The 27,930-nt window shown below is 46.4% G+C and overlaps 1 protein-coding gene across 1 annotated transcript in view; it reads right to left on the bottom strand.

The window, feature by feature from the left end:
- The window catches only part of DHH (desert hedgehog signaling molecule), a 65,912-nt gene that overhangs the window by 1,958 nt on the left and 36,024 nt on the right, over positions 1–27,930 (bottom strand). Inside the window, exon 2 of the mRNA XM_030195248.1 lies at positions 3,553–3,814. Within this exon, the coding sequence (XP_030051108.1) occupies positions 3,553–3,814 (262 nt within the window). The remainder of the gene's footprint in view (positions 1–3,552; positions 3,815–27,930) is intronic.

Raw genomic sequence — 27,930 nt, 5'->3', positions numbered from 1 at the left:
GCTCTGCCGGTTCCCTGCCCACTCTGACGTTACTCCCTGTTTTGGAGCAGGGGACCAGCACATCCGACAGCTGGGCAACTTCTCTGTGTATCCCCAGGTGGTGAGGATGATGTGCTTCCGGGGGGGGGGGGGGGGGATGTAGCAGCAATCTCCCCCAGGTGGCAGCCAACCTAGGTACGCCACTAAGGCAGGCTATTGTTTGGCAGCGCCAGAAATCCCACCTCTGATGCAACTTCCTGTTCCCATGGAGGTGGGATGTGGCCCAGAGACCAGTTCTGGAGATAACTGGCAGTGGCCTGTCTCAATGGCTGACACTGCACCCAAAGATTGGAGGACCTACAAGGGGGGAGTGAAGAAGGAATGGAATAGAAGGTTACTGAACCATATGAGGGGCAGGAGGAAGTGCATCTACTCTGTGGGGGGGGGGGGGGGGGGGAAACAGAACAGAAGCTGGATGGGATTCATGGGTGGGGGTTGTAGAGAAACAGCACAAAAGATGACAAACTTTGTGATTGAGTGGGAGAATATTTGGGGGGGGGGGATAGAGTGGAAATTTCAAGGGGATAGTGAGGATCTAGTAATTGGGGGATAAGAGAGGGGATAAAATGTGAGGAAAGGTTGAGGATGAACGGCATTGAAAAGGGATGGGATACTGGGGAAGAGTACGGGAGGTTGAATGTGGGAAGAAATGGAGTTATGAGGGTGAAAAGGCAACAGGAGATGGGGTAGAGGGTAAGAGATAGAACAATGGCCTAGAGGAAAGGGAAGGGAGGAGAAAGATAGGATGTAGCTGGACTAGTGAGGGGAAGATAGGCAGTGGAGGGTAGGTGAGGGCTAAGGATGAGTACAGAGGATAGAAATGGAGGACCTGGGATTGGGTGAAAGATATGGGGAGACGACTGAGAGCAATGAGAGGGAGATGGGAAAAGGTGGTAGGTAGATGAGAGGTGAAAGGAGGAGTAGAGACTGACCAAATTTCGTTTTCAGATTCAGCACTGAAACAGACCAGACATCTGTGCATTGTCAGCTAAAACTGAAACTCCCCATAACCAGCAATCACTGTCCCACTCTCCCTGTAGGCCCTCCCTTAGTGAAGCCCTGGTGGTTCAGTGGCCTCTTCAGGGGCAGGAATGGACCCCACTTGTTCCTGGCCCCTGCTCCAATCCAAATGGCTGCCAAGACTGCTGTAGGAGATTCCAGAAACAGTTTTCCAATTAGGACTAGCACAGGCAGAGGACTCGCTCCTGCCCTTATTGGTTCCAATTAGAAAATGGCTGTGACAGTCTCGGCAGCCATTTGGACTGGAGTAGTGACAGGGGGGCACAAACAAGTGGGGTCCGTTCCTGCCCGTGAAGAGGCCACTAGACCTCCAGAGCTTCACTAAGGTAGGCCCAAGGAGCAGTGGCGTAGCAAGGGGGGCTGCCACCCGGGGTGGGGCGGTTCACCGTTGCACCCCCCCGGGTGCAGCACGATGACACCCCCCCCCTCCCGACCCAGTGCCTACCCTCCTCCGTGCAACCAGCTCCCTACCTTTAAAAAAATATCGGAATTCGAGGCGAGGCGCAGCGCCTCGCGCCTGCACGTAAAAGAAATGTGGACCGTCTCATTGGGCCTTCCCTCGCTCTATCTGTCCCGCCCTCCACTGACGCAACTTCCTATTTCCGCAAGGGCGGGACAGATAGAGCGAGGGAAGGCCTGATGAGACGGTTCACATGTCTTTTACGTGCAGGCGCGAGGCGCTGCGCCTCGCCTCAGATTTCGATATTTTTTTAAAGGTAGGGAGCTGGTTGGACGGAGGAGGGTAGGCACTGGGTCGGGGGGGGGGTGTCATCGTGCTGCACCCGGGGGGGGGAGCTGGCAGGGAGCACCCCCCTGAGCTGACACCCGGGGCGGACCGCCCCTCCCGCCCCCCCTTGCTACGCCACTGCCAAGGAGGGCCTATGGGTGGTCAGGCAGGAAGGGAGGATGCAGGAGAGAGTGATCGTTGGAGGGGTGGGGGTTTAGTTTTGTTTATGGTTTCAGTTTCTCCAAAACAGAGTAACCAAATTTGGACGCAGATTTGGTTTCGGTAGAAACCGAAGATCCTAGGTTTGGCTGGGCTCTAAGGAGACTAAAAGGGTAAGAGAAAGGGAAAACTGAGGTAAAATCAAAAGGGCAAATATAAATGCAGAGAAAAATGGGGCCCCCCTCCCCCCCAAATAAGATCAATAGCAGACAGATGTAGAGATGGAAAGATAAGAGGAGAGAAGAAATGGAAAGGCAAACTTGGAAAAGTTTGGGAGAAGACCGTCACAAAGAAAGTGGAAAAACGAGTGGGACCAGCCCAATCAGAAAAATAAAATGCTCAGACAACATATATAGAAAATAAAAATATTAAATACTTTAAGGATTCAGAAGTGTCCGCTTTGGGAAAATGTTCATTTTTTTTTCTATTTTCTAGATTACAGGAGAAAATACATTTTTGTTTCTTTTACCAGTATTGCCCTGCTTTCTGGAGCAGAGGAGGGGGAGGTCTCCATTTCAGTTTTGTATGCATGTGTTTTCTGACGCATCAGGTGAGGATCTGTCCATGTTCTGCACATGTGACCGAGGTGAAAGATTCTGCTAGCATGTAGTGTGTGTAGGAATTTAATAGTCCAGCATGTTCTAGCTTCTCAGTACTAAGTATGTTGGTGCTCTAGGGCCCAGTGTAATATTTATAGCATTGTCATTTAATAGGTGAATGAGGGCTCTTATGGTTTGATATGTTTTCTATATAGGTTTTGAATGTGTCTTTGAAGGGTTTTGTGTTAATGGTCTTCACATCCTGTAGAGTCACTACATAAACAAAATCCCATCTGATTTTATCAAAAATGGTCTGGCAGTGGAAGGAGTACCTGCTGATCCTTAGGTGATAATCACAATATGGATATTTTCTATATGACATGTTGTAAGATGGATAGCTCCATTGTTGCGGAATATGGAGTTTGATATAGAACTGGAGGTACAGGGTTTTATATTGAGATTCTGTTCAATCCTGTAGAGAATCCAGACTTCACGCCACACAGAAGAATGTATTGATTAATGCTAATTATAATGGCGGTTTTACCTGATAGCTGAAACTAGCTGAAGGGGGAGGGTTTCTTTATGCATAGAAGGCCATGGTGTCTTATTTTGCCAATTTAAAAATGGGGTTGGGAGAAGGGGGTGTGATGTAGTGGGCAGGATGTGCGGAAATGTCACTTTGGCTTGTCCCCCTCCATACCACCCCGAATATTTGTCTGGATACACCACTGATTCTAGCCATTATACAGGGTCAACATCTAGCAGCCTGAGGTGAGGCCTTTTGATTTCAGAGCTCCAAAGGGGCCCCTGGTGCAAGGCCTAACTGTGATGACGGGACTAAGTGAAGAGAGGCATGGAAGAATGTAAAACCAGGGAATTGGACACAGAGGCTCGTGGTGCTGTTACTTAACATAGGTTACGTCCAGCTAAGCAGAAAACCCAAAATAGAGCAAGCAGAAGTTACCATTCCTAAAACCCCTCCTGTCCTTTCTCTGGATACTCCCTTACCTGCTTTTACAGATACGTGAATATGTGCCTTGGACTCATAGTACACCCAGTCAAATCCAGCTTCCGCTGCCAGTCGAGCCAGCATGCCATATTTGCTTCTGTCCCTGTCTGAGGTGGTGATATCCAGGGCACGGCCCTCATAGTGCAGGGAGTCATGCGCATGATGGCCATCCTCATCCCAGCCCTCGGTGACCCGCAGTTTCACCCCTGGCCACATGTTCATCACAGAAATGGCAAGGGCATTCACCCGGTCCTTGCAGCGCTGCAGAGAGGGAAAGGAGAGCTAAGCAAGAAATAAACCCAATGCAAGTGAGCAGGATAATGCTGTTATATAGAAAGGGAAACCCAACAATAAAAAAAGGGCAGCAAACTCAGCATTTACAGATACAAATTAGTTACAGGTTTAAGCAAGCAGCCTCTGTAGATTGCTGTTAAAAAGGTTTGATGCCCAGGTCTCTGTCCCTTGCACAGCCCCTGAGAGGGGAGAGTGTAGGCCACTGCTCAACAGCGACACCTAGTTGATAGTCACAGGAGAGACAGGAACCAGGATTCATCAGAAGGAGCTGTGTAATGGATTCCTAACCAACAACTGGTGCTGTAGCAGTGGAGCTAAATTGTCAGGGGATATACAGATGCCAAGGGTAGCTCATCCCAAAGCCAATGAGTTAAGGCCAATGAGTGAGATCTCTGCCCAGGGGTCCAGCAGGTGTTCCTATTCCCTCACGCTGATTCTGTCTCCCCTTTGGAGGTCCAGCATCTCTCCCTCTTCTTTCTTTCTGGCATATTTTCCTCTCTCTCTCTCTGTCTCCCTCCTCCCACCACCACCCTCCTGACATCTCTTCCTCTCTCCACCCCCTCAAATCACCATCCTGGTATCCTTTCCTCTCACCTCCCCCTACTTCTCTCAATTTCCTTCCCCTGCTCCCCAGAGGCCCAGCCAGCCATCCCCCACTTTCCTGGCTCCCGCGCTCCACTGACCTTGCATGAGGCTGCTGCCAGTAGTGCTGAACAGACGCTGCTTCCAGCCAACACGGGGCCTTCTTCTGCTGCTCTTGCCTCCTTTGATGCTACTTCTGGTTTCTGGAGGCAGGAGCGACAGAAGAAGGCCACGTGTTAGCTGGAAGCTGTTCAGGGCTACCGCCGGTGGCCTCACATAAGTACAGAGGACCATAGGAGCTGGGAAAGTGGAAGATGCTAGGCCAGGCTACGAGAGGAGGGGCAGGAAAGGGCGAGAGACCATCAATGTCTCACTTTTCCTCTTCCTCCACTTTCTATCTCAGTTGATAACACCCTCATCCTCCCCGTCATCTGCCCGCCACCTCGGAGTCATCTTTGACTCCTCCCTCTCCTTCTCTGCGCATATCCAGCAGATAGCCAAGACCTGTCGCTTCTTCCTCTTTAACATCAGCAAAATTCGCCCTTTCCTCTCTGAACACACCACCCAAACTCTCGTCCATGCTCTAATTACCTCTCGCCTTGACTACTGCAACTTACTCCTCACCGGCCTCCCACTTAGCCATCTATCCCCCCTTCAATCTGTTCAGAACTCTGTTGCACGTCTTATATTCTGCCAGAACCGATATACTCATATCACCCCTCTCCTCAGGTCACTTCACTGGCTTCCAATCAGATACTGCATTTAATTCAAGCTTCTCCTTCTTACCTACAAATGCACTCAGTCTGCTGCCCCTCACTACCTTTCTACCCTCATCTCCCCTTACGTTCCCGCCCGAAACCTCCGTTCACAGGACAAATCCCTCCTCTCAGTACCCTTCTCCACCACCGCCAACTCCAGGCTCCGCTCATTCTGCCTCGCCTCACCCTATGCTTGGAACAACCTTCCTGAGCCCATAAGCCAAGCCCCCTCCCTGCCCATCTTCAAGTCTTTGCTTAAAACCCACCTCTTCAATGCTGCTTTCGGCACCTAACTCTTACCGTTCAGTAAATCCAGACTGCCCCAATTTGACTGCCCCTATCGGACTGACCGTTCACTTGTCTTTTAGATTGTAAGCTCTTTGAGCAGGGACTGTCCCTCTATGTTAAATTGTACAGCGCTGCGTAACCCTAGTAGCGCTTTAGAAATGTTAAGTAGTAGTAGTAGTAGTAATGTGTGAGATTACTATAGTTGTGTGTGAGCTGGAGAAGTCTCTGTCCAGAGGTCTTCTAGACCAACTTGTTCCGCAGAAGTGGCATGGATGCGTGTGACTTAGCATATCTGTATATGGTAAAGTGTGTGGTGGAAGTAGCTGCAAATGAAGGCTTGTGCAGATGGGCCTCTAAAACCCATCAGAACTAGCCTCTGTTAAGCTACAAAACAGAACAGAAGAAAACTGCAAAATCCAAATAATCCCTCCCCCCCCCCCAAAAAAAAAACAAAAAACCAACAACAAAAAAACAACCCTAGAGCAGAAGTGTAAAAGTTCAGTTAGGGCCAGAAACAGGTCAGGTTTTCAGGATACTCCAATAAATACACATGAAAGATCTGATACAGACTGTGGAAGTAGTATGTAAGTTACATTGGAGAGAGGTCTGGCTGCCTGGACAGAGGCACCTATTGGTCACCAAATCTTGTGTTCCACTAAAGACTAGTTAGCTTCATGTTAGAAAATCCTGATCTTTTTTTTTATCAAATTGTAAAAATCCATAAATGACTTTGGCAGTATATAAGATTTTATAAATATTTATTTATTTGTTGCATTTGTATTCCACATTTTCCCACCTATTTGCAGGCCCAATGTGGCTTACGTGGTGCAGTAGTGGCAGTCGCCAATACCGGCACGAACAGATACGAAGTGAGGTTAAGACAGGCTAATGATCAGATTTGATAGACATATTGGGGGTCAAGGGGAAGAGTAGGTTAGGTTATGTCCAACATGAACACTTATATTGATGCATTGCGGGATTAGGCATTTAGGTTGAGTTGTTGGAGTATGCCTTTTTGAACAAGTAAGTCTTTAGGAGTTTCTGGAAGATTAGGTGGTCGTATGTTGTTTTCACAGCGGTCGGAAGCGCGTTCCATAGTTGTGTGCTTATATAAGAGAAAATAAAATTAAACTTCTCATCCTGACCTATTTGCAATCTTTGAGGACTGAAAGTACGCACCCCTGCTCTAGAGAATGATTAAAGGCAATTAGATGGTCACTGAATCCATTTTTATCATAGCTGCATGAAAGGAAGAGAAGAAAACCTCAAAGCAGTGGCGTACCGAGGGGGGGGGGCGGTCCGCCCCGGGTGCATGCCGCTGGGGGGGGAGGTGCCACGCCGGTCAGCGTCGTTGGTTTCCATGCTCCCTCTGCCCCGGAATAGGTTACTTCCTGTTCCGGGGCAGAGGGAACATGGAAACCAACGACGCTGACCGGTGCGCGGCACCCCCCCCCAGTGGCGTGCACCCGGGGGGTTCTTTCGCCAGGGTGGCGGGTGTCCCTTCGCTGGGGGGGGGGGGGATCACGCTGCACAAAGGGGGGCGGGGTGCATCGGCGATCCACCCCGGGTGTCAGCGCCCCTCGGAACGTCACTGCCTCAAAGTCATAGTGGCCATTTTCATATTGCCATGAAATCTGGGAATACCTTTAACCTGTGGACCTACATGTGAAACTCTGCATGTACTAAGCGGGGCGTAGCTCGGTGGGGCCACAAGGGCATGGGGCCACCAGGGCGTGGGGCCCCACAGATTTAGTCCTGGCCCCCTCCACTTTCAACCCCCCCTTGCCGCGCCGCTGCCAGCCAACATTGCTGGCGGGGGTCCCCAACCCCCACCAGCCTTAGTTTTCTTCACCGCCAGTCTCCGGTGCATTCGCTCACTTCGCCAATCTGTGCTGTGAGTCCTGATGTCCAGCACTGGACGTCAGGACTCACAGCACAGATCAGCGAAGTGAGCGAATGCGCCAGAGACCGGCACTGAAGAAGACTGAGGCTGGTGGGGGTTGGGTCGGCGGCTGGGGGAGGAGGGCTAAAATGTGCACCCCCACTTTGGGCTCTGGACTCCCCTCCCACTGAGGTCTGGCTACGCCCCTGGTACTAAGAGGAAAACGTATTCCACACACATTTGTGCCCGCCTTTTGGTGAAGACACTCCCCCTTCCCAAACTAACACACACAGTGTAGGAATGGTCTGCCCTAACCCTGCTCTGAGGAATGCCTCCACTTATTATAATAAAAAGCATACACTTCACCCACACACAGAGTGAGCAATAGCTCATTTCCACAAATAAAATACTATTTAACAACAGAATAGCTTTGTAAATTGCCCCTGTTTTCATATGAATGCTGAAAACAAACAAACAAACAAACCCTTAAGTCCCCAGAAACCTACTTAATTCAAAGTTCTGGTTAAAAAAAAGAAAATACCAAAACCTTAGGGTTGAAACTATTCCAATATAGCTGTAAACCGCAGCAAAATATGTTGAACCAACACAACTATATATTATTGCAAAATTATTTATTCATCTACTTATCATACCATATACATGGATGTATCCTTTTCAGGGCTTTTTTTAAGGGGGTACCTGGGGGTACTGAGTACTGGCACCTTTTCAATTGTCTGCTAAAATTGACCCATGGACCCCAAGTTTTAATGAAAGAGCTCAGGCTCTACACACCAATTCTGCCTTGTTATAGATTCTGTGACTGGTTGCAGAGGGCCTGGCTATTGTGGGGTGGGTCCCTCAGTGATCACCCCACCCTTGAAGGGTGGCCTAGCATTTGAGTACCGGCACCTTTTTTGCTAGAGAAAACACACTGATCCTTTTACTTAAAACCACTCATCAAATCACACTCCTCATGCTCACATACCACACAAACTCATCCAACTACTCGCAACTCTCTTGGACTATCAGCCAAATATTATATCATCAATATTATATCATCTGGGTTACAACACGACCTATAAACAATATTAATTCAAAAAAACTCCTGTTGTCCCCGCCACACCAGAAACTGAGTTCATACACAGTCAATGATGTTCACATCCCTTTATCTAGCATTACCGCTTCTTGTTACTCATCCGTATCCGTATGCACTGCAAGATGCTTCTGAAGCTGGCGCGAGTATAATGGTTCAATCGGACAAATTTACAGCAGTTCTTCTGAATTTTGTAGAATCTTCTATATTCACCTCACATCACTTGTGATTGTAAATCAAACAGCTGGCTTGTGTTGGTTAAGCATAAAATTGGTTTAAGATTTCAATATCAGTTCCATTACAGGAGAATGTGGTTAAAGTGTTGTATCGATGGTATTTGACTCCGGTCAGATTATCCCGTATGTTCCCGGGGACTTCACCATTGTGTTGGAGGGGTTGTGGCCAATTGGGTACAATGGGGCACATTTGGTGGAGGTGTTTTAAGATTCGGGCTTACTGGAAAATCCATACAGCATAGATTGCAATTCTGGATTCATAGGTCTATTAAGTGGTCCCCTGAGTTTTTCAGCTTTGCCAAAATGTCCCCGGGTCTCACTAAATCTCAGGCATTGTTGGTTAGGCAGGCTATGCTAGCTGCATGTGTGGTGTTAGCAGCCTCTTGGAAGTCTGCAGCTGTCCCTTCTCTGGTAAGGTGGTTGAATAAATTATGGTACATATGCGAAATGGAGAGACTTCGGGCGGTGCAGGCCCACTCGTTGTCTAAATGAGAGGCGATCTGGATGCCCTTCTTGAATAACTGCACCTGTTAGTAGGTTCCGTAGGGGGGGGGGGAAGGGGTTGGGAGTGGTTTTGGATACTAGATGGAGGGGGGGGGGGGGGGTTGGATGGGAGGGTGGTTTTCTTATATAAACCTAAACAGGTGTTGTCACTTTGTATGCATTTTTGAACATTACCAATTAATGTGTTGTATTGGGGGTGATAATTAAGCTGTAGGGGTGATTTTCATGATATACCCTGATTTGTTTGCTTATTTGTTTAAATGTTCAATAAAGACCACTTAAATTAAAAAAAAAAAAAGCCAATTCACTAGTTGATTTCTAGAACACATTTGTTATGTGATGCCTCAGGTACTACTCACAGGTATAACCCTGTGGATACATCTGGCAGGTCCTGCCCCAGTACTGCTCATTCTACCTGCATGTGTGTCCCTGCCCTAGGATTCATCCAATCACTGGGTTTCCACTTTCCTTTGATCAAGTGATTTATTCTGGCACCTGTTCCATGGTGGATCCTAGGAGGACACAAAACCCAAGGTTCCTAGAAGTTTGCCTACAGACCAAATCCAAAATGCAAGTGGTGGAGCATGACTCGTGGAATTCTTTCCAGTCCCTTGTGTGTATAGGACAGAGGGGAGAAGCATTTTGAATGGAGCAATACCCACATGCTTCATTGTTTTGGAAAGAATAAAATAAAACCAAGCGTGATAATAGATCATTAGAGGTCATTATACATAAGTACATAAGTAATGCCATACTGGGAAAAGACCAAGGGTCCATCGAGCCCAGCATCCTGTCCACGACAGCGGCCAATCCAGGCCAAGGGCACCTGGCAAGCTTCCCAAACGTACAAACATTCTATACATGTTATTCCTGGAATTTTGGAGTTTTCCAAGTCCGTTTAGTAGCGGTTTATGGACTTGTCCTTTAGGAAACCGTCCAACCCCTTTTTAAACTCTGCTAAGCTAACCGCCTTCACCACTTTCTCCGGCAACGAATTCCAGAGTTTAATTACACGTTGGGTGAAGAAAAATTTTCTCCGATTTGTTTTAAATTTACTACACTGTAGTTTCATCGCATGCCCCCTAGTCCTAGTATTTTTGGAAAGCGTGAACAGACGCTTCACATCCACCTGTTCCACTCCACTCATTATTTTATATACCTCTATCATGTCTCCCCTCAGCCGTCTCTTCTCCAAGCTGTATAGCCCTAGCCTCCTTAGTCTTTCTTCATAGGGAAGTCGTCCCATCCCTGCTATCATTTTAGTCGCCCTTCGCTGCACCTTTTCCAATTCTACTATATCTTTCTTGAGATGCGGCGACCAGAATTGAACACAATACTCAAGGTGTGGTCGCACCATGGAGCGATACAACGGCATTATAACATTCTCACACCTGTTTTCCATACCTTTCCTGATAATACCCAACATTCTATTCGCTTTCTTAGCCGCAGCAGCACACTGAGCAGAAGGTTTCAGTGTGTTATCGACGACGACACCCAGATCCCTTTCTTGGTCCGTAACTCCTAATGTGGAACCTTGCATGACGTAGCTATAATTCGGGTTCTTTTTTCCCACATGCATCACCTTGCACTTGCTCACATTAAACATCATCTGCCATTTAGCCGCCCAGTCTCCCAGTCTCGTAAGGTCCTCTTGTAATTTTTCACAATCCTGTCGCGATTTAACGACTTTGAATAACTTTGTGTCTTCAGCAAATTTAATTACCTCGCTAGTTACTCCCATCTCTAAATCATTTATAAATATATTAAAAAGCAGCGGTCCTAGCACGGACCCCTGAGGAACCCCACTAACTACCCTTCTCCATTGTGAATACTGCCCATTTAACCCCACTCTCTGTTTCCTATCCTTCAACCAGTTTTTAATCCACAATAGGACATTTCCTCCTATCCCATGACCCTCCAATTTCCTCTGTAGCCTTTCATGAGGTACCTTGTCAAACGCCTTTTGAAAATCCAGATACACAATATCAACCGACTCCCCTTTGTCCACATGTTTGTTCACTCCTTCAAAGAATTGAAGTAAATTGGTCAGGCAAGATTTCCCCACACAAAAGCCATGCTGACTTGGTCTCAGTAATCCATGTCCTCGGATGTGCTCTGTAATTTTGTTTTTGATAATAGCCTCTACCATTTTCCCCGGCACCGACGTCAGACTCACCGGTCTATAATTTCCCGGATCTCCCCTGGAGCCTTTTTTAAAAATGGGCGTTACATTGGCCACCCTCCAATCTTCCGGTACCACGCTCGATTTTAAGGATAAGTTGCATATCACTAGCAGTAGCTCCGCAAGCTCGTTTTTCAGTTCTATCAGTACTCTAGGATGAATACCATCCGGTCCAGGAGATTTGCTACTCTTCAGTTTGCCGAACTGCCTCATTACGTCCTCCAGGTTTACCGTGAAGTCAGTAAGTTTCTCCGACTCGTCCGCTTGAAATACCACTTCCGACACTGGTATCCCACCCAAATCTTCCTCGGTGAAGACCGAAGCAAAGAATTCATTCAGTCTCTCCGCTACGTCTTTGTCTTCCTTGATCGCCCCTTTTACCCCTCGGTCATCCAGCGGCCCAACCGATTATTTTGCCGGCTTCCTGCTTTTAATATACCGAAAAAATTTTTTACTATGTTTTTTTGCCTCTAATGCTATCTTTTTTTCATACTCCCTCTTGGCCTTCTTAATCTGTGCCTTGCATTTGCTTTGACACTCCTTATGCTGTTTCTTGTTATTTTCAGACGGTTCCTTCTTCCATTTTCTGAAGGCGTTTCTTTTAGCCCTAATAGCTTCCTTCACCTCACTTTTCAACCAGGCCGGGTGTCTTTTGGACTTCCGTCTTTCTTTTCTAATTCGCGGAATATGTATGGCCTGGGCTTCCAGGATGGTATTTTTGAACAGCGTCCACGCCTGTTGTACAGTTTTTACTCTCTCAGTTGCCCCCCTAAGTTTTTTTTTTACCGTTCTTCTCATTTTATCATAGTCTCCTTTTTTAAAGTTAAACGCTAACGTATTTGACTTTCTGTGTACAGTTACTTCAAGGTTGATGTCAAAACTGATCATATTATGGTCACTGTTATCAAGCGGCCCCAGTACCATAACGTCCCTCACCAGATCATGCGCTCCACTAAGGACCAAGTCTAGAATTTTTCCTTCTCTCGTCGGCTCCTGCACCAGTTGCTCCATAAAGCTGTCCTTGATTTCATCAAGGAATTGTATCTCTGTAGCGTGTCCCGATGTTACATTTACCCAGTCTATATTTGGATAATTGAAGTCACCCATTATTATCACATTGCCCATTTTGTTCGCGTCTCTGATTTCTTTTATCATTTCTGTGTCTACCTGCTCATCCTGGCGAGGCGGACGGTAGTACACTCCTATCACCATTTTTTTCCCTTTTATACATGGAATTTCAACCCACAGTGATTCAAAGGTGTGATTTGTGTCCATTGTCAGATTGCAAAGGATAGACTAGACTACTAATGTTTCCGGTACCGCTGTGCTTCTCCATCACTTGTTGGCAGTATACACATTTTCGATATGACATCTAATTGAGGCATCTAGCTCACAGCCATAATTAAACCAGAAAAACCATCTACATTTCTGGTTTGATTATGTCTTTCAGCTAGATGTTTTCATGCTCAACATCTATAAGTACCATTTTTTTTTTTGGGGGGGGGGGGAGACCCAGGGAAAAGTGTAGAAAAACAAGCCATAGGGAGATCTGTCTGGAAGCATTCATAGACAGCTGACCACAGACATCTCAGCAGTGCAGAGGGACAGCCTAGTGGTCAATGCAGTGGACTTCACATCAGTGGCATGCCAAAGGCGGGGCCACGGGCATAGTCCACCCCAGGCGCAGGCAGCAAGGGGCTGCACTGAGCAGTTGCATGGCTGTCGGATTTGCCGGTTCCCTGGCCCCTCTGAAGTTAACTTCCTGTTCCGGGGCCAGGGACCGGCAGAGCTGCGCGACTGCTCAGTGCACCCCTTTGCTTGGAGAGGGAGGGCAGGGGGTGACACACCTGGAGAAGGGGAGTGCTCTGCCCCAGGTGGCAACCAAGCTAGGTATGCCACTGCTTCACATTAAGGGAGCCAGGTACAAATCCCACCTAAATCCTTTCATATTGTATATTGAGCCCTCCAGGAACAGAGAAAACCTACTGGTGCTAAAGGTCCACCAATATACTAGCCCTCAGGCTTACAAGTATCATATATTTAGATACAGGAGCCCCAATGCTCAAAATTCCAGCACTGAGAAATGGCGCCAGAACAGTGTGTCTGAGCTTCCTAGTGCTCAAGGCTAATGAGATGCAAATATAGGCATGGTCTTATTTATTTATTTATATTTTTGCTCACATCTTTTTCAGTAGTGCTCAAGGTGAGTTACATTCAGGTACACTGGATATTTCTCTGTCCCAGGAGGGCTCACAATCTAAGTTTGTACCTGAGGCAATGGAGGGTTAAGTGACTTGCCCAAGATCACAAGGAGCAGCAGTGGGATTTGAACCGGCCACCTCTAGATTGATTGCAAGACCAGTGCTCTAACCACTAGGCCACTCCTCCACTCAGCAACATTCCATGTAGAATCTCAAATATTTATTTAGATTTTGCTCACACCTTTTTCAGTAGTAGCTCAAGGTGAGTTACATTCAGGTACACTGGACATTTCTCTGTCCCAGGAGGGCTCACAATTTAAGTTTGCACCTGAGGCAATGGAGGGTTAAGTGACTTGCCCAAGATCACAAAGAGCAGCAGTGGGATTTGAACTGACCACCTCTGGATTGCAAGACCAGTGCTCTAACCACTAGGCCACTCCTCCACTCCACTCTTAGCGTTGATCATTAGGAAGTTGTTTGGAAGCTAAGGAGAGGATAGTGCCTGGCACATGTCCTCCAGATGTAGCTCTTGAGCACATGCCCATACCACCTGAGGGGGAGGAGGAAGAAGTGCCAGTTACCCAGCAGTAAAGAGGAGATGGAGGTATTCTAATGCTCCTCTCACCCCCGAGGAAGCCACTCACTGCTGGCAGGGCCGGTCTTAGGCAGAGGCAACCAAGGCGACCGCATAGGGCCCCGCGTCTAAGGGGGCCCCGCATGGCACGCCTAAGGGGGCCCCGCACAGCGCCTCAACTCTGCCTCGCTCGTGCCTCCGCTCCGACCTCCGCCACTGCTCGCCTTAGTTGCCTGAGATGATCCCCATTCCCGCGGCTCGGCCACTCCGCTCCCGCCACCCCCGGCGTGGCATCCACCCCCGGCTTGGGTCCGCTACTAATTGTAGTGGACTTGAACTGAATAATTTCTGGGGAGGGGAGGTTTCATGATAGCATTGTGCTTATTATTTCAATCAGTTTTTTTTATGTACAAGTTTAGCTTCGTTTGTCTTTATTTGAAATTTCGTAAATAAAAAAATGTTCTAAAAATGGAATAATCTTATCAATGGGGTGGAGCTAGGGTGGGGGCGGAGCCAGGGTGGGAGCAGGGCTAGGGTAGGCGGGGCTAGGATGGGGCCCCACCAAATTGGTCTGCATAGGGCCCCGTACTTGCTAAGACCGGCCCTGACTGCTGGAACCATCAATTTAGTGCAGGCGCTGGGAAAATGCTTCTACAGAATGTGGGGGCCGGTTCCTCACCAGTTGGCTCCACTGGTGAGTGAAGCTAACAGGGGATGCAGGGACTGGCTGTACCTCGAGAACCCGCTAGCAAACATGTTCATTTCCAGCAGATTCCAGCCATTTGGGTAGCCCAGACACCCTAAAGCCAGCTCCGAGCTGGCATAGGGTTTACAGCGGAAAGAAAGCCCTTGTGAGGTGCAGTGTTCTCTGATCACCAGACGGGACTAAGAGATGACCCGATATACATCTTTCTGCCTACATACGCATGCTATTTGAGCTGTTCCTTCCTAAGCTCGTTTCTTGCAGTGAGGGCCCCTGACCATAGTGTGCTTGTAAATGCGGGCGCTAGCCTGGTGCTAATGGTCTCTAGCATCCGTGTTTACTTTTGAGCAGCTGCCTCAGGAGGTATTTCTACATTCCAGGAATGCTCACATATTTGTACTAAAATTAAGAGTTAAAAGTTGGAATTGAACCTGGGTCTCTGTCCACTGCACTGACCGCTAGACTACTCCATCCATTTGCTTGCTGCTTTCTTAGGAATAGGCGCTGTCATAAAGCCTGGTATCTACTGTCACATCTTTGGGGGGCTGGAAGGGTGTCATTGAGGGCACCTTTTTCTGACTTAGTTGTGACTGAAACAGGCCTAGATAAAAATGTATTTTGTTTTTGCTCTGGACCTTTAATTTTGTTCCATTGTTGCTGAAAACCGTCCGATTAAGCCCCTTCTAAGCTCCACCTTCAACACCCACCTTTGCAATTTAGACAAACCGCAGAGTAAAACTCCCCAATTCTGAGTTTCGAAAATTGTGACTTGGACGTTTTTTCATGCAAAAACATCTGCCACTTTGTGCCGCTTTTGAGATGTTTTTCTCTTTTCAAAATGAGCACCAGGGCAACCAGTAGCAAAACTACATGTATCAGTCAGTAGGGGTCACCATTCATAGCAGCCATTAAGTGAACGATAAAGGTACAGCAACTAGGTTTCACAGTATAATCTACAAAGAAAATGAAACACATCTAAAATTACTAATCGGGTGATGCTCAGAACTCCTGTGGTAAAGCCAACGCAGACCGCCAGAACAGCACAGAAAACTAGCTCAAAGAAAATAGTATTCAAATTATATGTGGGGGGGGGGGGGGGGGGGGGGACATGCTTGGTGCATGTGCAGAAGTTTTGCCGCAAGCTCAGCTCTTGTGCGCATGTGCCAGACAAACCTGAAAATGAAGCACACATTAGTGCCAGCTTTCTATACCTTTAAATATAAGCTTTTCAATTTTCTTTTATTTATTTTTTATTTTTAACTTGGAAGGCTTATATTTAAGTGCAGGAAACAGACACTGATGTGTGCTTTCACTTTCAGGTTTGCTTGGACTCCCACACATTTATTTCTTAGTACGGCGCGCTTACAGGCTTGCATGGGCTTCCTTCTGCTTCCAAATTAAATAAAAACCCGACAGATGCTAAAGCAAGAATCGTGAGAAACACTAATGCCTTCTCCGAGCTGGTGTTATTTTTTCAGCGGTAAGTGCAGCTGTGTTTGGGGCGCTGTTCTCCGAGCATTGGGAAGGAATAGGAAATGACCTCATTATCATCCGTTTGACTACATTTGCATGCCATTTGCACTAACCTTTGATGCACACATTTTCCCCTGCACTACAGCCCTCTGAGCATTCTGTGCTCACTAACGCTGGCGCTAGTCTGGCGCTAATTGCGTCTAGCTAGGGTTACCATATGTCCGGATTTACCCGGACATGTCCTCTTTTTGAGGACATGTCCAGGCAACTGGGTGGGTTTTGCCAATCTGCCCGTTTGTCCGGATTTCCTGTTCGTGATCTCGGTGCCGATTCAAAATGGCCACCGAAAGTTGAAGTGACCTCGTGAGATTTCAACTCTCGGCGGCCATTTTGAACCAGCGCCGAGATCACGAACAGGAAGGATGCATGCAGGGCAGGAAAGAGGGGGCTCTTTCCTGCCCCAAAGAGGTCACTAGACCACCAGGGCAGTAGTAAGGTAAGGGGAGGGGGGTGACAGGGAGGGGGAGTGACAGGGTGTGTGACGGGGGGAGGGGAAAAATGTGACCGGGGCGGAGCAAGGGCATGAAAGGGGGCAGGGTGGGGCGTGAAAGGGGCAGGGCATGAGCCTCCTTTTTGGGGGACAAAATATGGTAACCGCACGTCTAGCGCTGGTGTTATGTTTTGAGCATCGGCCCATACGGGCTGGCCCAACAGGGATAGGGGTGGGGCAGTAGTGTGAGGAGGGAGGGAAAGTAGGGCAGTTAGTGAGAAAGGGCAGGCACGCATAGCATGTCCTGTGGAATTAGTTCCAATCCATGCCTGTACATATGTGCCTGTTAGAGCTGCATCTGACTAGGAGAGCTGAGAGTAGAGAATTATACAGGGACAGAGCTTGCAGGGCCAGGGCAGGCACAGATCCCACGGGGACATATTTTGATTGGACCGTTATTTATGTTTGAGTGATGCAGACAACAATATTTTGATTTTTTGGAAAAACAAGCAAACATGCTGGCCACAAGTAGCAAAATTTGCCTGGGGGATCCTGTACATCCTGCTACCAGCACATCTTCTAAGAAGACATCTTCTATTGCAGGAAGACAGGAGAGCTAGACTGAATCCTGAGATTGTTGATGACTTCTTATTCGTGCACAGATTAAAAAATCATAATAGTGCTTCATAGGGCATATTTCTCCCTTCTAGGGGATACAGAATGGGTTGTATTTTGTACCCCTGGACATTTTAACTGGGTGGATTAGGATTTCTTGGGGTAGTAGAAATCAGCTATTGTTGGGGTTTGAAAGGTAGAGGGTGGTGGAGAGGAAGGTTATTATAGCTGTTCACTGTTATTATTGTTGTCTATTTGTAATTTATACACAATAGTTGCACAGCATATTGTTCTTTTTATAATTTAATAAAAAGATTTAAATATAAAATTATAATTGTTCGAGGCTTCTGCAGATGAAGACAGAGCAGGGCCGGGGACAGAACTGGGTGGGGACGGAGACAGAACCTGCAGGGACAGGTTCTCTAGTTGAGGAGCAATTTAAAAGAAGCAGTCCCTTAACTACGATGTTGCAGTGCTTCTCAACCTGCTCCTGAAGACACACCTAGCCACAGCAGGCTATCAGTATTACCCCAGTGTATATGTAGGAGATAAAACCCGCATGCATATTCATTGGGTGTGCCTTTAGGAAAGGGTTTAGAAGCACTGTTTTAGTGTATCAAAGTTTCTATTCTACTGAAGGTGGAACTGCTCCATCCACAGAAATGCATGAGGCCATTTTTTTTATTTGGTGGTGGTAGGGGGGCTTTGTCTCTGGAACCCCAGGTATCATCTGCCCCATTTTCAAACTGTCTTTTTTTGTTCCCCTCCCCCCACTTTGGTCCCATTCCATTAAATTTTAAGGAGCTAATTTTGGCCCCAGATATTCTGAACCTCATGTATAATTTTCTAACATTCACTGGGTTGGAAAGAATAAAAAAACTGGGACCACTAAATATCAAACAGAATAAACCAGGGGTCTCCAAGTTCAGTAAGTCACATAATCAGAAATCCATGTGTGTTCAGGCTACATTAATATTTTTACTATATTACAGCACGATTTACACTCAAAATGTGTGAATTTCTTTTGAAATTTTGACTTCATAGCCACCAAATAGCTCAGTAATGCTTTAAAATCTTAAGTGAGGTACATTCCAGTGTTGGGTTGGCTGCATTTGGTACACAAGTCACATGTTGAATGCTCTAAATAAACCGAAAAGTTAACAGCCAGAAACTGAACAAAATAAAAAAAATAAAAAAATAAACTCGGAGTACTGCAAACAACCAGGAGGTAAAAAGGTGTTCATACAAATATTATCTATACAGGTTTTTATTGTACTTAGCCAGTACCAGGGAAGTTCAGGTTAGCTTGTCCTCACTAGACATGCAAAGCTGGTACAGGGCCTCCTTGGCACAGGTCTGATCCCTCTGTAGTCTCAAGGCATGGCTGGAGGATTCTAGTGAATTCTGGACTAGTTCCCTCTAGAACTTGGACGACACAACTAATGATAGCCCAAAAGGTACTTTATTTCCTTACCACCTGAAACGGAGAATATCGCAACCTTATATTCCCTGGTATCCTTTGAAAGTTGTAATTGGTCTTATTCCACATTGCGAGGGGCCAGAACACCTACAGAAAATAGCACAATGCTCCCAATTTAAGTTGATGTGATCCCCACATTTTAGCTCTTTACAATTCAGATGATCCCAGACTACCAAAGCAAAATTTGATTTCCAAAACTCTGGAGAAGCTTGTGGGTGTTCCCTGAAGGCAAGGATAATAAACTTTCTAGAATACAATAAGTTGCCAGATCCATGGCAAAATGGTTGCACCAGATCCTTCCAACTGAATCTGGTCGATTTCTTCAGCTGGTTGACCTAAGAGCATTTGTTGGATGGTCTACAAAGATTTCAGAAAGCCTTTCATATTGTACTTATAGGAGGCTTAGGACTAAACGGAACAGCCTGAGGATGGGTCCAAATGTGGTGAAGTTGGTTGAATTCCAGGAGAGATGGACATGCTGATTATCTGGTTGGAGTTGCTGCTGCTACCTATAGACAACCATCACTGGGCATGCTGTTGTGGGAACCCATAGACAGAGAGAACTTTGTGACCTGATTGCATGAGGACTCCTATGGCCTTGAAAAGATTGTGATGGAGGAGCAGGCAGCTACAGATGTGTGTTCAAAGGGAAACACCCCTACAGAGCTCCTGTGGAATCCCAGTGGCACTACAGCAGAACTCTGGTAAGCTCCAGGGAAGTTTATGAAGCCAGTTGAAATTTATGATATCGTGTTTGCTTTTATAGACCCCTTGACTTGGAATTTCATTCTTGATTGTGGTTGGTAGTCAAGGATGGGGAAACAAAATCAAGAATGAGATGGGGGGGGGGGGGGGGCAACTGAGGGCTTTCACTTGTGCCATATGATCGGCTTCAGCAACTGCACACTAGGAATGCTCAGTTCTGGTGTATCCATTGGCACCAGCAGCAGACCTACATCTTCAACTCCAATACCCTGAATTTCCCCACAGGGCAGAGTGATCCATTGTTCTAGGAGAGAATTTGAATCATGATATGGATTCAGTTTTTATTTATATGGAATCTAGGATAAGCAAGACAAACTTTTGGAGCTGTACCTCCACCAACAGAGGTGGATTTGTTTACTCAGGCTAGCTGAGAAGTCTCCTTGCAGGACACAGCAACTGATCTCACCTGAGAAACTGTTAAATGGATCTGTAACCCAGTTATGTGATTTTTGTAATAAAATGGTAAGTCAAAATTATCTATGTGAAGCATTTATCTAAAATAGCAAATCAGGGTAAGGTAGTGGAAGCTCAGGCTGCAACTCTTCAAGCAACAGGGGCTTCTGGAACATGGGATAGTTTTTCTTGCATTATAAAATGGAAGCCCTCAAAAATCAGGTTAGCGCTAGACATTAACTTTTTTTTTTTTTTTTTTGCAGGACCCCATTTTCATATTTTTTCAGGCAGTACTTCAAAGTATTGGCTTTATTCAACTCAGTTAAGTTTGATTTCTGAATACTGCTATCTTTCTAGTAATGCTGTTTACTGACAGCTAAGAGGAGGAAGGCCTTAATGTTTCCTCAGCTAAATTTTGATCTGATTTATTTTTTTGTTAGTAATCTATGGCTAAGATTAATATTTTCTGAGAGAGGTTACTAACAGTGTGACAAAAATAGTAAATTAATTAAAATTTACTTTAAGAAAAGGAGTTTCTGGAAAAACAGTTGGTTCTTTTTCCTAATGTTCATTCCACACCGTTGTGGAGGAAGACTTCTTCAAATGAAGATTAAAGCCATTACTTTAGGTGCAGCTTTGTAAAGTTCCCTCTTAAGTGTCTTCATAAATTATATCAGGGTTAATAAATATACCGTTGACCCTTCCCATCTTGATGAATGTTTGAAAGGTAAAGAGTTTATTCTCCAGTCTGTAAATTAGAACCAATTTGTTTGTCCAATGTTACCTCTGTTTTCCACTGAAGCTTTTTCTCCCCAGTATTGTGGGAAGCAGAGATTAGAAATTATTTCTTTTGGGGTTTAATTATTCTGTGTGTCCAATTTATTTGCTCTGCTTCCCTTTTTCCTTATTTTACTATTGAAATGTTATTTTGATAAAAAGGAAAAAAAAATTTGGTTGCCTTGCATAAGATGGAAGGTACTGATAAATGGGATTCACTTAGGGATTGTTATTTTTGGGACATTGCCAAAGGATTTGAAGAAAAACAGTTTGTCTTATGGGCGATATGAAGGTTTGAAATAGAATTTTTGTTTCATTTTTGATACTACCTTTCTGTAGTACAACCAAAGTGGTTTACATATAACATAGGAATTTTCTCTGTTCCTAGTGGGCTCGCAATAGTTCATAGTTCACCTTTATTTGCTATACTGCAAGTTACATAGAATACCTAAGTGGCTTACAATAAGTAAATAGGAGGGAGAAAAAGATACAATAGGAAGCCTAAGTTACATCCATATTGTTAAAATGATGGAAAGGGGTGGTGGACATACAGCAAAATTAGACACAAATAAAATATCGCAGACAAATATTCACGCTTACTACTTAGTAAAGTGTATGCGTTGGGGAAGAAGTTCATACTTAAGCATTGGATGCAAGAAGAACCTCCCTCTTTTTGGTACCAGAGAAACAGATTGCATGTCTTTATGTTATGGGAGGTAAAGGGCTGCTAGGAATTCTCCAATGGGAAGAAAGGTTTTCATCTGTGTTTGGTTATCAATAGAAATCAAACAAAATAAAACATGGAAAAGAAATTAAGATGATACCTTTTTTATTGGACATAACTTAATACATTTCTTGATTAGCTTTCAAAGGTTGCCCTTCTTCCTCAGATCGGAAATAAGCAAATGTGCTAGCTGACAGTTTGGAACTGTTATTTGCACACCATCTCCTATAAATCAGGAAGCGCTGTACTGAATAGGTTTCAGAGTGTTTCCTAGGTCGATGCTGTTCTGTTAGGGGTTATTTTGGGGTTCTCTGCCTGGGTAGAAGAGGGTAGACTGGGAAGAATGGATATTATTCTTTCAATAGATGACCTGGGGTCATAAGAGTCCAGGCGTCGTCGGGTCATCTCAGTTGTCTGTTTAAGATATGGGTAATGATAGGGCTAGGGGGAGGGGGTTGATTCTGCATACATTTGTTACACTTGAATGGAGAATAGAGTTGGGAGGTAGGAGGGCAGCGGGAGGTGTCTCACAAAATTTAAAAAAGGGATCGTATGATATCTAGTCTTTTTTTTTTTGCTGTAAGATGTTTTTGCTTGTTCTTTTTATGCACGCTCATTGCAATGTAACCGCTTGATGTCTTTGTTTAGACTTGTTTCATTGTTTGATGGTGGGTGTTTTGATCCTGAATAAAAACCGTTAAGCCTTAAAAAAACACAAATAAAATAACATCAAAATTATAAAAGATACAAGGGTGGGGGGAGGATATGCAAAAATGACAAGACTACATTAGTGGTGTTGTATTGAGGTAGAGAAGGACAGGTAAAAGGAGAGTAATTCAAGAGTTGGTGTTGGATTGAGTGGATGGGTAGGAGTTCTGAAAGGGTGTGTTTTGAGCAAAGACTTACATCTAATGATAGTTCTGAACAGAGGTCAAGGCTGGGGAAGAATTCCACAGCATGGGAGCAACACAGACAAGAATGAGCAAGATGTGAGTAATTCCTTCTTTTCTATAGAAACACTTAAGAGGTGCTGATTAACAGAACAAAGATTACGAGCCGGAAGATATGGAATTAGAAAACTGAAGAGAAAGGATGGGATATCAGAACACAGGATATGATGGGTTAGCACGAGGATCTTATAAATAGTCATATCAGGGCTGTGGTGAGCTATATGTGGGCAGTGTGATTGCACAGAGTGCAAGAGAGGCAGGGGCTCCAAAATTGTCCTATCCATTGCCTTCCCTGATTGGCTGCAACACCAAGTGGGATAAAAGCTCTACATGGTGTAGCATATGGCACATTTCCAGCTCAGGACGGTCCAAGGTCCTTTAGTAGACAGGCAGCTAGTGTTTTTTTTTTAATAAGGAGTTCAGAAGCACTGTTGTACTTTGTAGCACCATATATTTGACAGTGCTATTTTGGATCACCTGTAATCTACAGAGATGTTACTGTGGAAGACCGTGAAGGAGAGAATTACAGTAGTCGATGTGATACAACTAGAGTGAATTAGTAGACGAAGTAAGCAAATATCAAATAGGGAGCGGGCAGTTCAAACCTGTCAAAGTGTATAGAAAGATTTTTGTACAACGGATAAGATACGAGCAGAAAAAGAAAGGTGATCAGAGCAACTGCCAATATTTTGACTGAATCCTTATGAGGGGCCTGTGTATTAAATATAGTGAGGTAGACAAGGCACTGAGGGGGCACCACAAAATGGGAATATGACAGCCACAGTGTTTGTACCTGGGGCAATAGAAGGTTAAGCGACCACAGTGAGAATCACCAGACTCTGGAGCTGAACACCCTGGAGTGAGTGGACAAACAGGAGAAGTCATCTACGAAAATTAAAAGCATGGTCTAATGCTTGGCAGTTAAGCATTAATATGAAGAAATGGAGCTCCTGGGCCAGAGTGCCCAGAAGACAAGAATAACTGGGTGCTGTTGCTCCTCCCCAGGGAACATCCCCCTCTTCTTGGAGGATGAGTGGTGGTCACCTGCCACTGGGCACCAAGGGCAAAGGAGAAAGGCAACAGGTGGGGGTCTGGTCAGCCAGGAGATGGGCATGTCCATAATATCTGACCTATTTGGGTTATGCTGACATGATTATCCAGGGCTACAGAGAACAGTTTAGCCACCTCTACCCCTTTGAACAGAATTCCTTAGGCATATGGAGGATCAGAAAGACCTGACCTGGAGAAAAACAGACATTGGCTTGTTGGATGAGGGCAATGAAGGGGCAGGGCAAGGACTGATAGCCTAATGTCATGATCCTTTCAGGGGACAAATGCAGCTGTTAGAATCTAGCTGTAGGAACATTGGCTATACACTCAGTGCAACCTGCCTGGACCAGGACTTGTTGGTTCATGCATCTCTGTTCAGTCTATGCCACTACAAAATGTAGCAATTGATCCAGAGAAAAGACTGTGCAACAGTCCAATTAGGGGTTCTGGTATAGGACTAGCCTCATCCAAATACAGCTCTTTAGCACAGCACCAGGGCTAGCAAGATACAAATCTGGGGATGCTTTTGACACTGTATGTAGAGTTGAAATTAGGATTTAGAATCCCATACCAGGGTCTGTTCTGACCCACTTCAGTGTGGAAGGCACCTTCCATTCAGCATTGTGGGGAAGCAGGGAGGTGGCTCAGGATAAGCTCCAGGCCAAGCTGGGATCATACTTTTGAAAACTTCAACTCCTTGTGCATTGGGGGATAGCTCAAGGGTTGGGTAATGCTCATTGCCTGGTTGCCTGGGCGTGATGTTTCAGGATCTGTCTGAGCTCCTAGTCTGCAGCCAAGTGGCCAGGCAGCTAGAGGAAAAAGAGGTGACCAGGAACATAACCTTCCTGAAATTTCCTAATAGTCACTCACAATCTGAGGAAGGAAGCTGGCAAATAAGGTGATGGTATTTGGGTGGGGCAGTCTGGTGTGGTTGAATAAGCAGGCCCTATAAATGTAGCATGGTAGGGAGACTCCTTAAAGAAGCCATAATTTCAAGGCCTGGCCTTTAATAGGGCAATATGGGCGCAACGTGTTCTAGGGGTATACAATGGGATTTCTAACTCACTCTCTTGGTACAAGCTTTCATTGCAAGGAACCAGCCCTGCAAAAGAGGAAGGCACACCGGTGCTGGGGGGCCTGTTGGCATTTTAGGACAGGGCAGCATGGGATTCACTGAATGTATCACTGCTACAAGAAACCCGGAGGGCCCTCAAATGGGGTACAGAGATATATACATATTCCTAAGGAACACGTGCGGTGATCTTAAACATAGGCCTTGGTGTCTTATATTATGCAAGCCAAAAGCATAGGGAGTCATGGGACAGAATGGTTTAGGTACATTTAAGGGATTTTATCTTTTGCAATGCTTCTGCGTTGGGGGGGATGGATTTCAGTGTAAGTTCTATCATCAGATGGTTATTTAAGGTAAGGGGCACAAAAAGAAATCCCTAGAAATGTCATAACGTACCTGGCCTCACAACATTCTGGTTCAGTTGTGGCATTCCCTAGCTGGGGCTGTAACTGGGGGCACGGGACTTTATTCTTTGCTGGCATGCTGGTCACACGGTGGGTTAGCAAGTCGGGATGCATCTTCTAGAAAAATAAGGCTCACAAGATTGGAGTACATAACATGGAGATCCAGGGAGTTATGCTCTGGGTGAAGGGGTACAGGTCTGAGACAGAAGGTAAAGAGAAATCTCCAATTCTGGAAGCAGCCCACCTACTCAATGAATTTGGTCAGCAATCCATTGAGTAGGGGTGGCTCCCCCTGTCCAGGTTCCAGTTTGCACTAGTCCTAAAGGTCATTGGGCCAGGTGTCAGATGCCAACATATACAATACACATCCTGTCCACATAGCAGTGGCAACTAAGGTAGCCTGGAGGGCTGGGAGTGTAGCTCAGGACCACTATTAGAGGATTGGGTGATGGAAATTCTGTCTATGCATCTTATTGTAGGGACAAATGTGGGGGGGGGGGGGGGGTCCCTCCCACAACTCCTATTTCTATCATGTTCAATTGTTTCCATGCAGGTGCAGTGCCAGCGGAAGAGGTGTGAATTGAAACCAGCAATGGCCTGTGGTAAATAAATAGGGGTCTCACATTCTGTGGGCCAGTCAGAGAGCACAACTAGGGTTGGGTGAGAAGAGGAGTAAGGGTGGAATGGTATGGGAATAGCAGCATGCAATGGCATCAACTATTCCCGATACTGACATTGGAGAGGTGATTATCCATCTTGGCAGGAAATAGCTTCAGTAAAGTGCTGACTATGGCACAGATAGACAAAGAGCTTGGAAATCCAGTGTGCCGCACCCCCTCTATAAGATCCACATGGTTTGATATACTACCTCTGCCTGTAAGGTGTAAGACGACAGGAGGGCTTCATTCGGGGGGGGGGGGGGGGGGGGGGATGTTCAGCACTGCCTGAGGGACACAGGTAGAGGTGCAACAGGAAGGGATGTGGGTTGATTGGCACAGTCGTCCACATCATGACATCAGCCTGGTTGACTCCATGGATGGTGGGCTGAGCCTCCATAAATGTAATTAACACCAACCTATATCCGTCTCAAAACAGGTTATTTTGATATGTACATCCAATAAAGCTGCAACCTTGTATTGCCAGATTGTGTGATTATTAAGGGTACAGTGGGTGGGGAGGGTGCAAACGGTTGCCTGAGTTAATGTGATAGGAAGAAAGAGGCGGTCCATGGACCAGGAGAGGGACCTCAGGATGATAGCATCCAAGAATCTCAAAGTGGGGAACCAATGTAGTAAGGCAGTGGCCAAAGCCAGTGGGAATCTAGGCTGCATCAAGGGGTATAACCAGAAGGGAGAAGGTGATAATATCCTACAAGTTGTTGGCGAGGCCCTACTTGGAATACTGTGTTCCATTTTGGAGGCCATATCTTACTAAGGATATAAAAAGAACCAGTTCAGAGGAAAGCAACAAAAATGATATAGGGTGTCACGGCCGTGGTTGTGCCCCATGTCCAGACTCACCTTTCCATCCGCGCTCTAAGGGCTCTGCGGCTTCTCCCAGAGATGCCAAATTACCCAATTCCAGGCTGGAGATTTTGGGACAGTCCTGGATTTCTGACCATCGCATCCTGATGCATTAAGAGACTTGCAGCGTTGGTTTCAATGGGCAGGATCAGGCACTACAAATTGCCACACTGCTTTGGGATGCAAGTTCAAAACCAGGACTGTCCCAAAATCTCCAGCTTGGAACTGGGTAACTTGGCATCTCTGTTCTCTGGACTGCCTGCTCCCTGCACTGATGCCTCTGTTTACCAAGCCTCAGTGGCGTTCCTAGGGGGGTGGACACCCGGGGCGGCGTTCCTAGGGGGGTGGACACCCGGGGCGGCGCCCCGCCCCCCCAGGTTGCAGCACCCCCCCCCCCGATGCAGCACGGACCCGCCCCGGGTGCAAGCCACTGGGGGGGCGTGCCACAGCGCGCGCCTGCTCAGAGTTTCCTGACTTGACGCGTTTGCTGCAGCTCCCTCTGACCCAGAACAGGAAGTAACCTGTTCCAGGGCAGAGCAGAGGGAGCTGCAGCGAACGCGCAAAATCAGCAATCTCAGAGCAGGCGCGTGCCGCGGAACCTCCCAGCGGCGTGCACCCGGGGCGGACCGCCCCCACCGCCCCCCCCCTTGGTACGCCACTGCCAAGCCTCATTTCAGAGACTATCCAAGCCTCAGTCTGATGTCCAGTATCTTAGCCTCGCACAGTGTCTACCAAGCCTCATTCCTGGGCACCAGAGTTTGTGAGATCATTAGTGAGGGCCTTTATAATGAACCTGGGGACTTTCATGGATTGCCTTCACAATGGAGTGAAGGACCGGCCTAGTGGTTAGAGCACTGCTCTTGATATCCAGAGGTGGGTGGTTTAAATCCCACTGCTGCTTCTTGTGATATTGGGCAAGTTACTTAACCCTCCATTGCCTCAGGTACAAACTTAGATTATGAGCCTTAGCTCACCTTGAGCTACTATAGAAAAGGTGTGAGCAAAATCCAAACAAGTGAGCCTTGTTCCTAGTTCCTGCTCCAGCCAAGCCCTGTTCCTGTCAGAGTCAAGCCTTGTTCCTGCTGTGCCTAGTCCAAGTGGCTCACCTTCCTTGAGTTTGTGACATGGGGGTCTGTGCCAGAAGATGTATGAGAAGAGATTTGAAGTCCTGAATATACATAGTAAAGGAAAGAAGGGAGATATGATACAGATGCTTAAATATTTGAAAAGAATTAATGAACAAAAAAAGGGAATAAAATGAAGCTGCAACAATTGTTAAAATGTTGAGATGGGGGGGGGGGGGGGGGGGGAGGAGGCTCACCCTGTCAGTGGAAACTGTCACCTTCTGTAGGAGATTGAATCCC

Source organism: Microcaecilia unicolor, chromosome 3 (assembly GCF_901765095.1).
Source record: "Microcaecilia unicolor chromosome 3, aMicUni1.1, whole genome shotgun sequence".
Taxonomy (NCBI): Eukaryota; Metazoa; Chordata; class Amphibia; order Gymnophiona; family Siphonopidae; genus Microcaecilia; species Microcaecilia unicolor.
The sequence above is the reverse complement of the archived record's forward strand: the minus strand, read 5'-3'. Positions and strand labels throughout refer to the sequence as shown.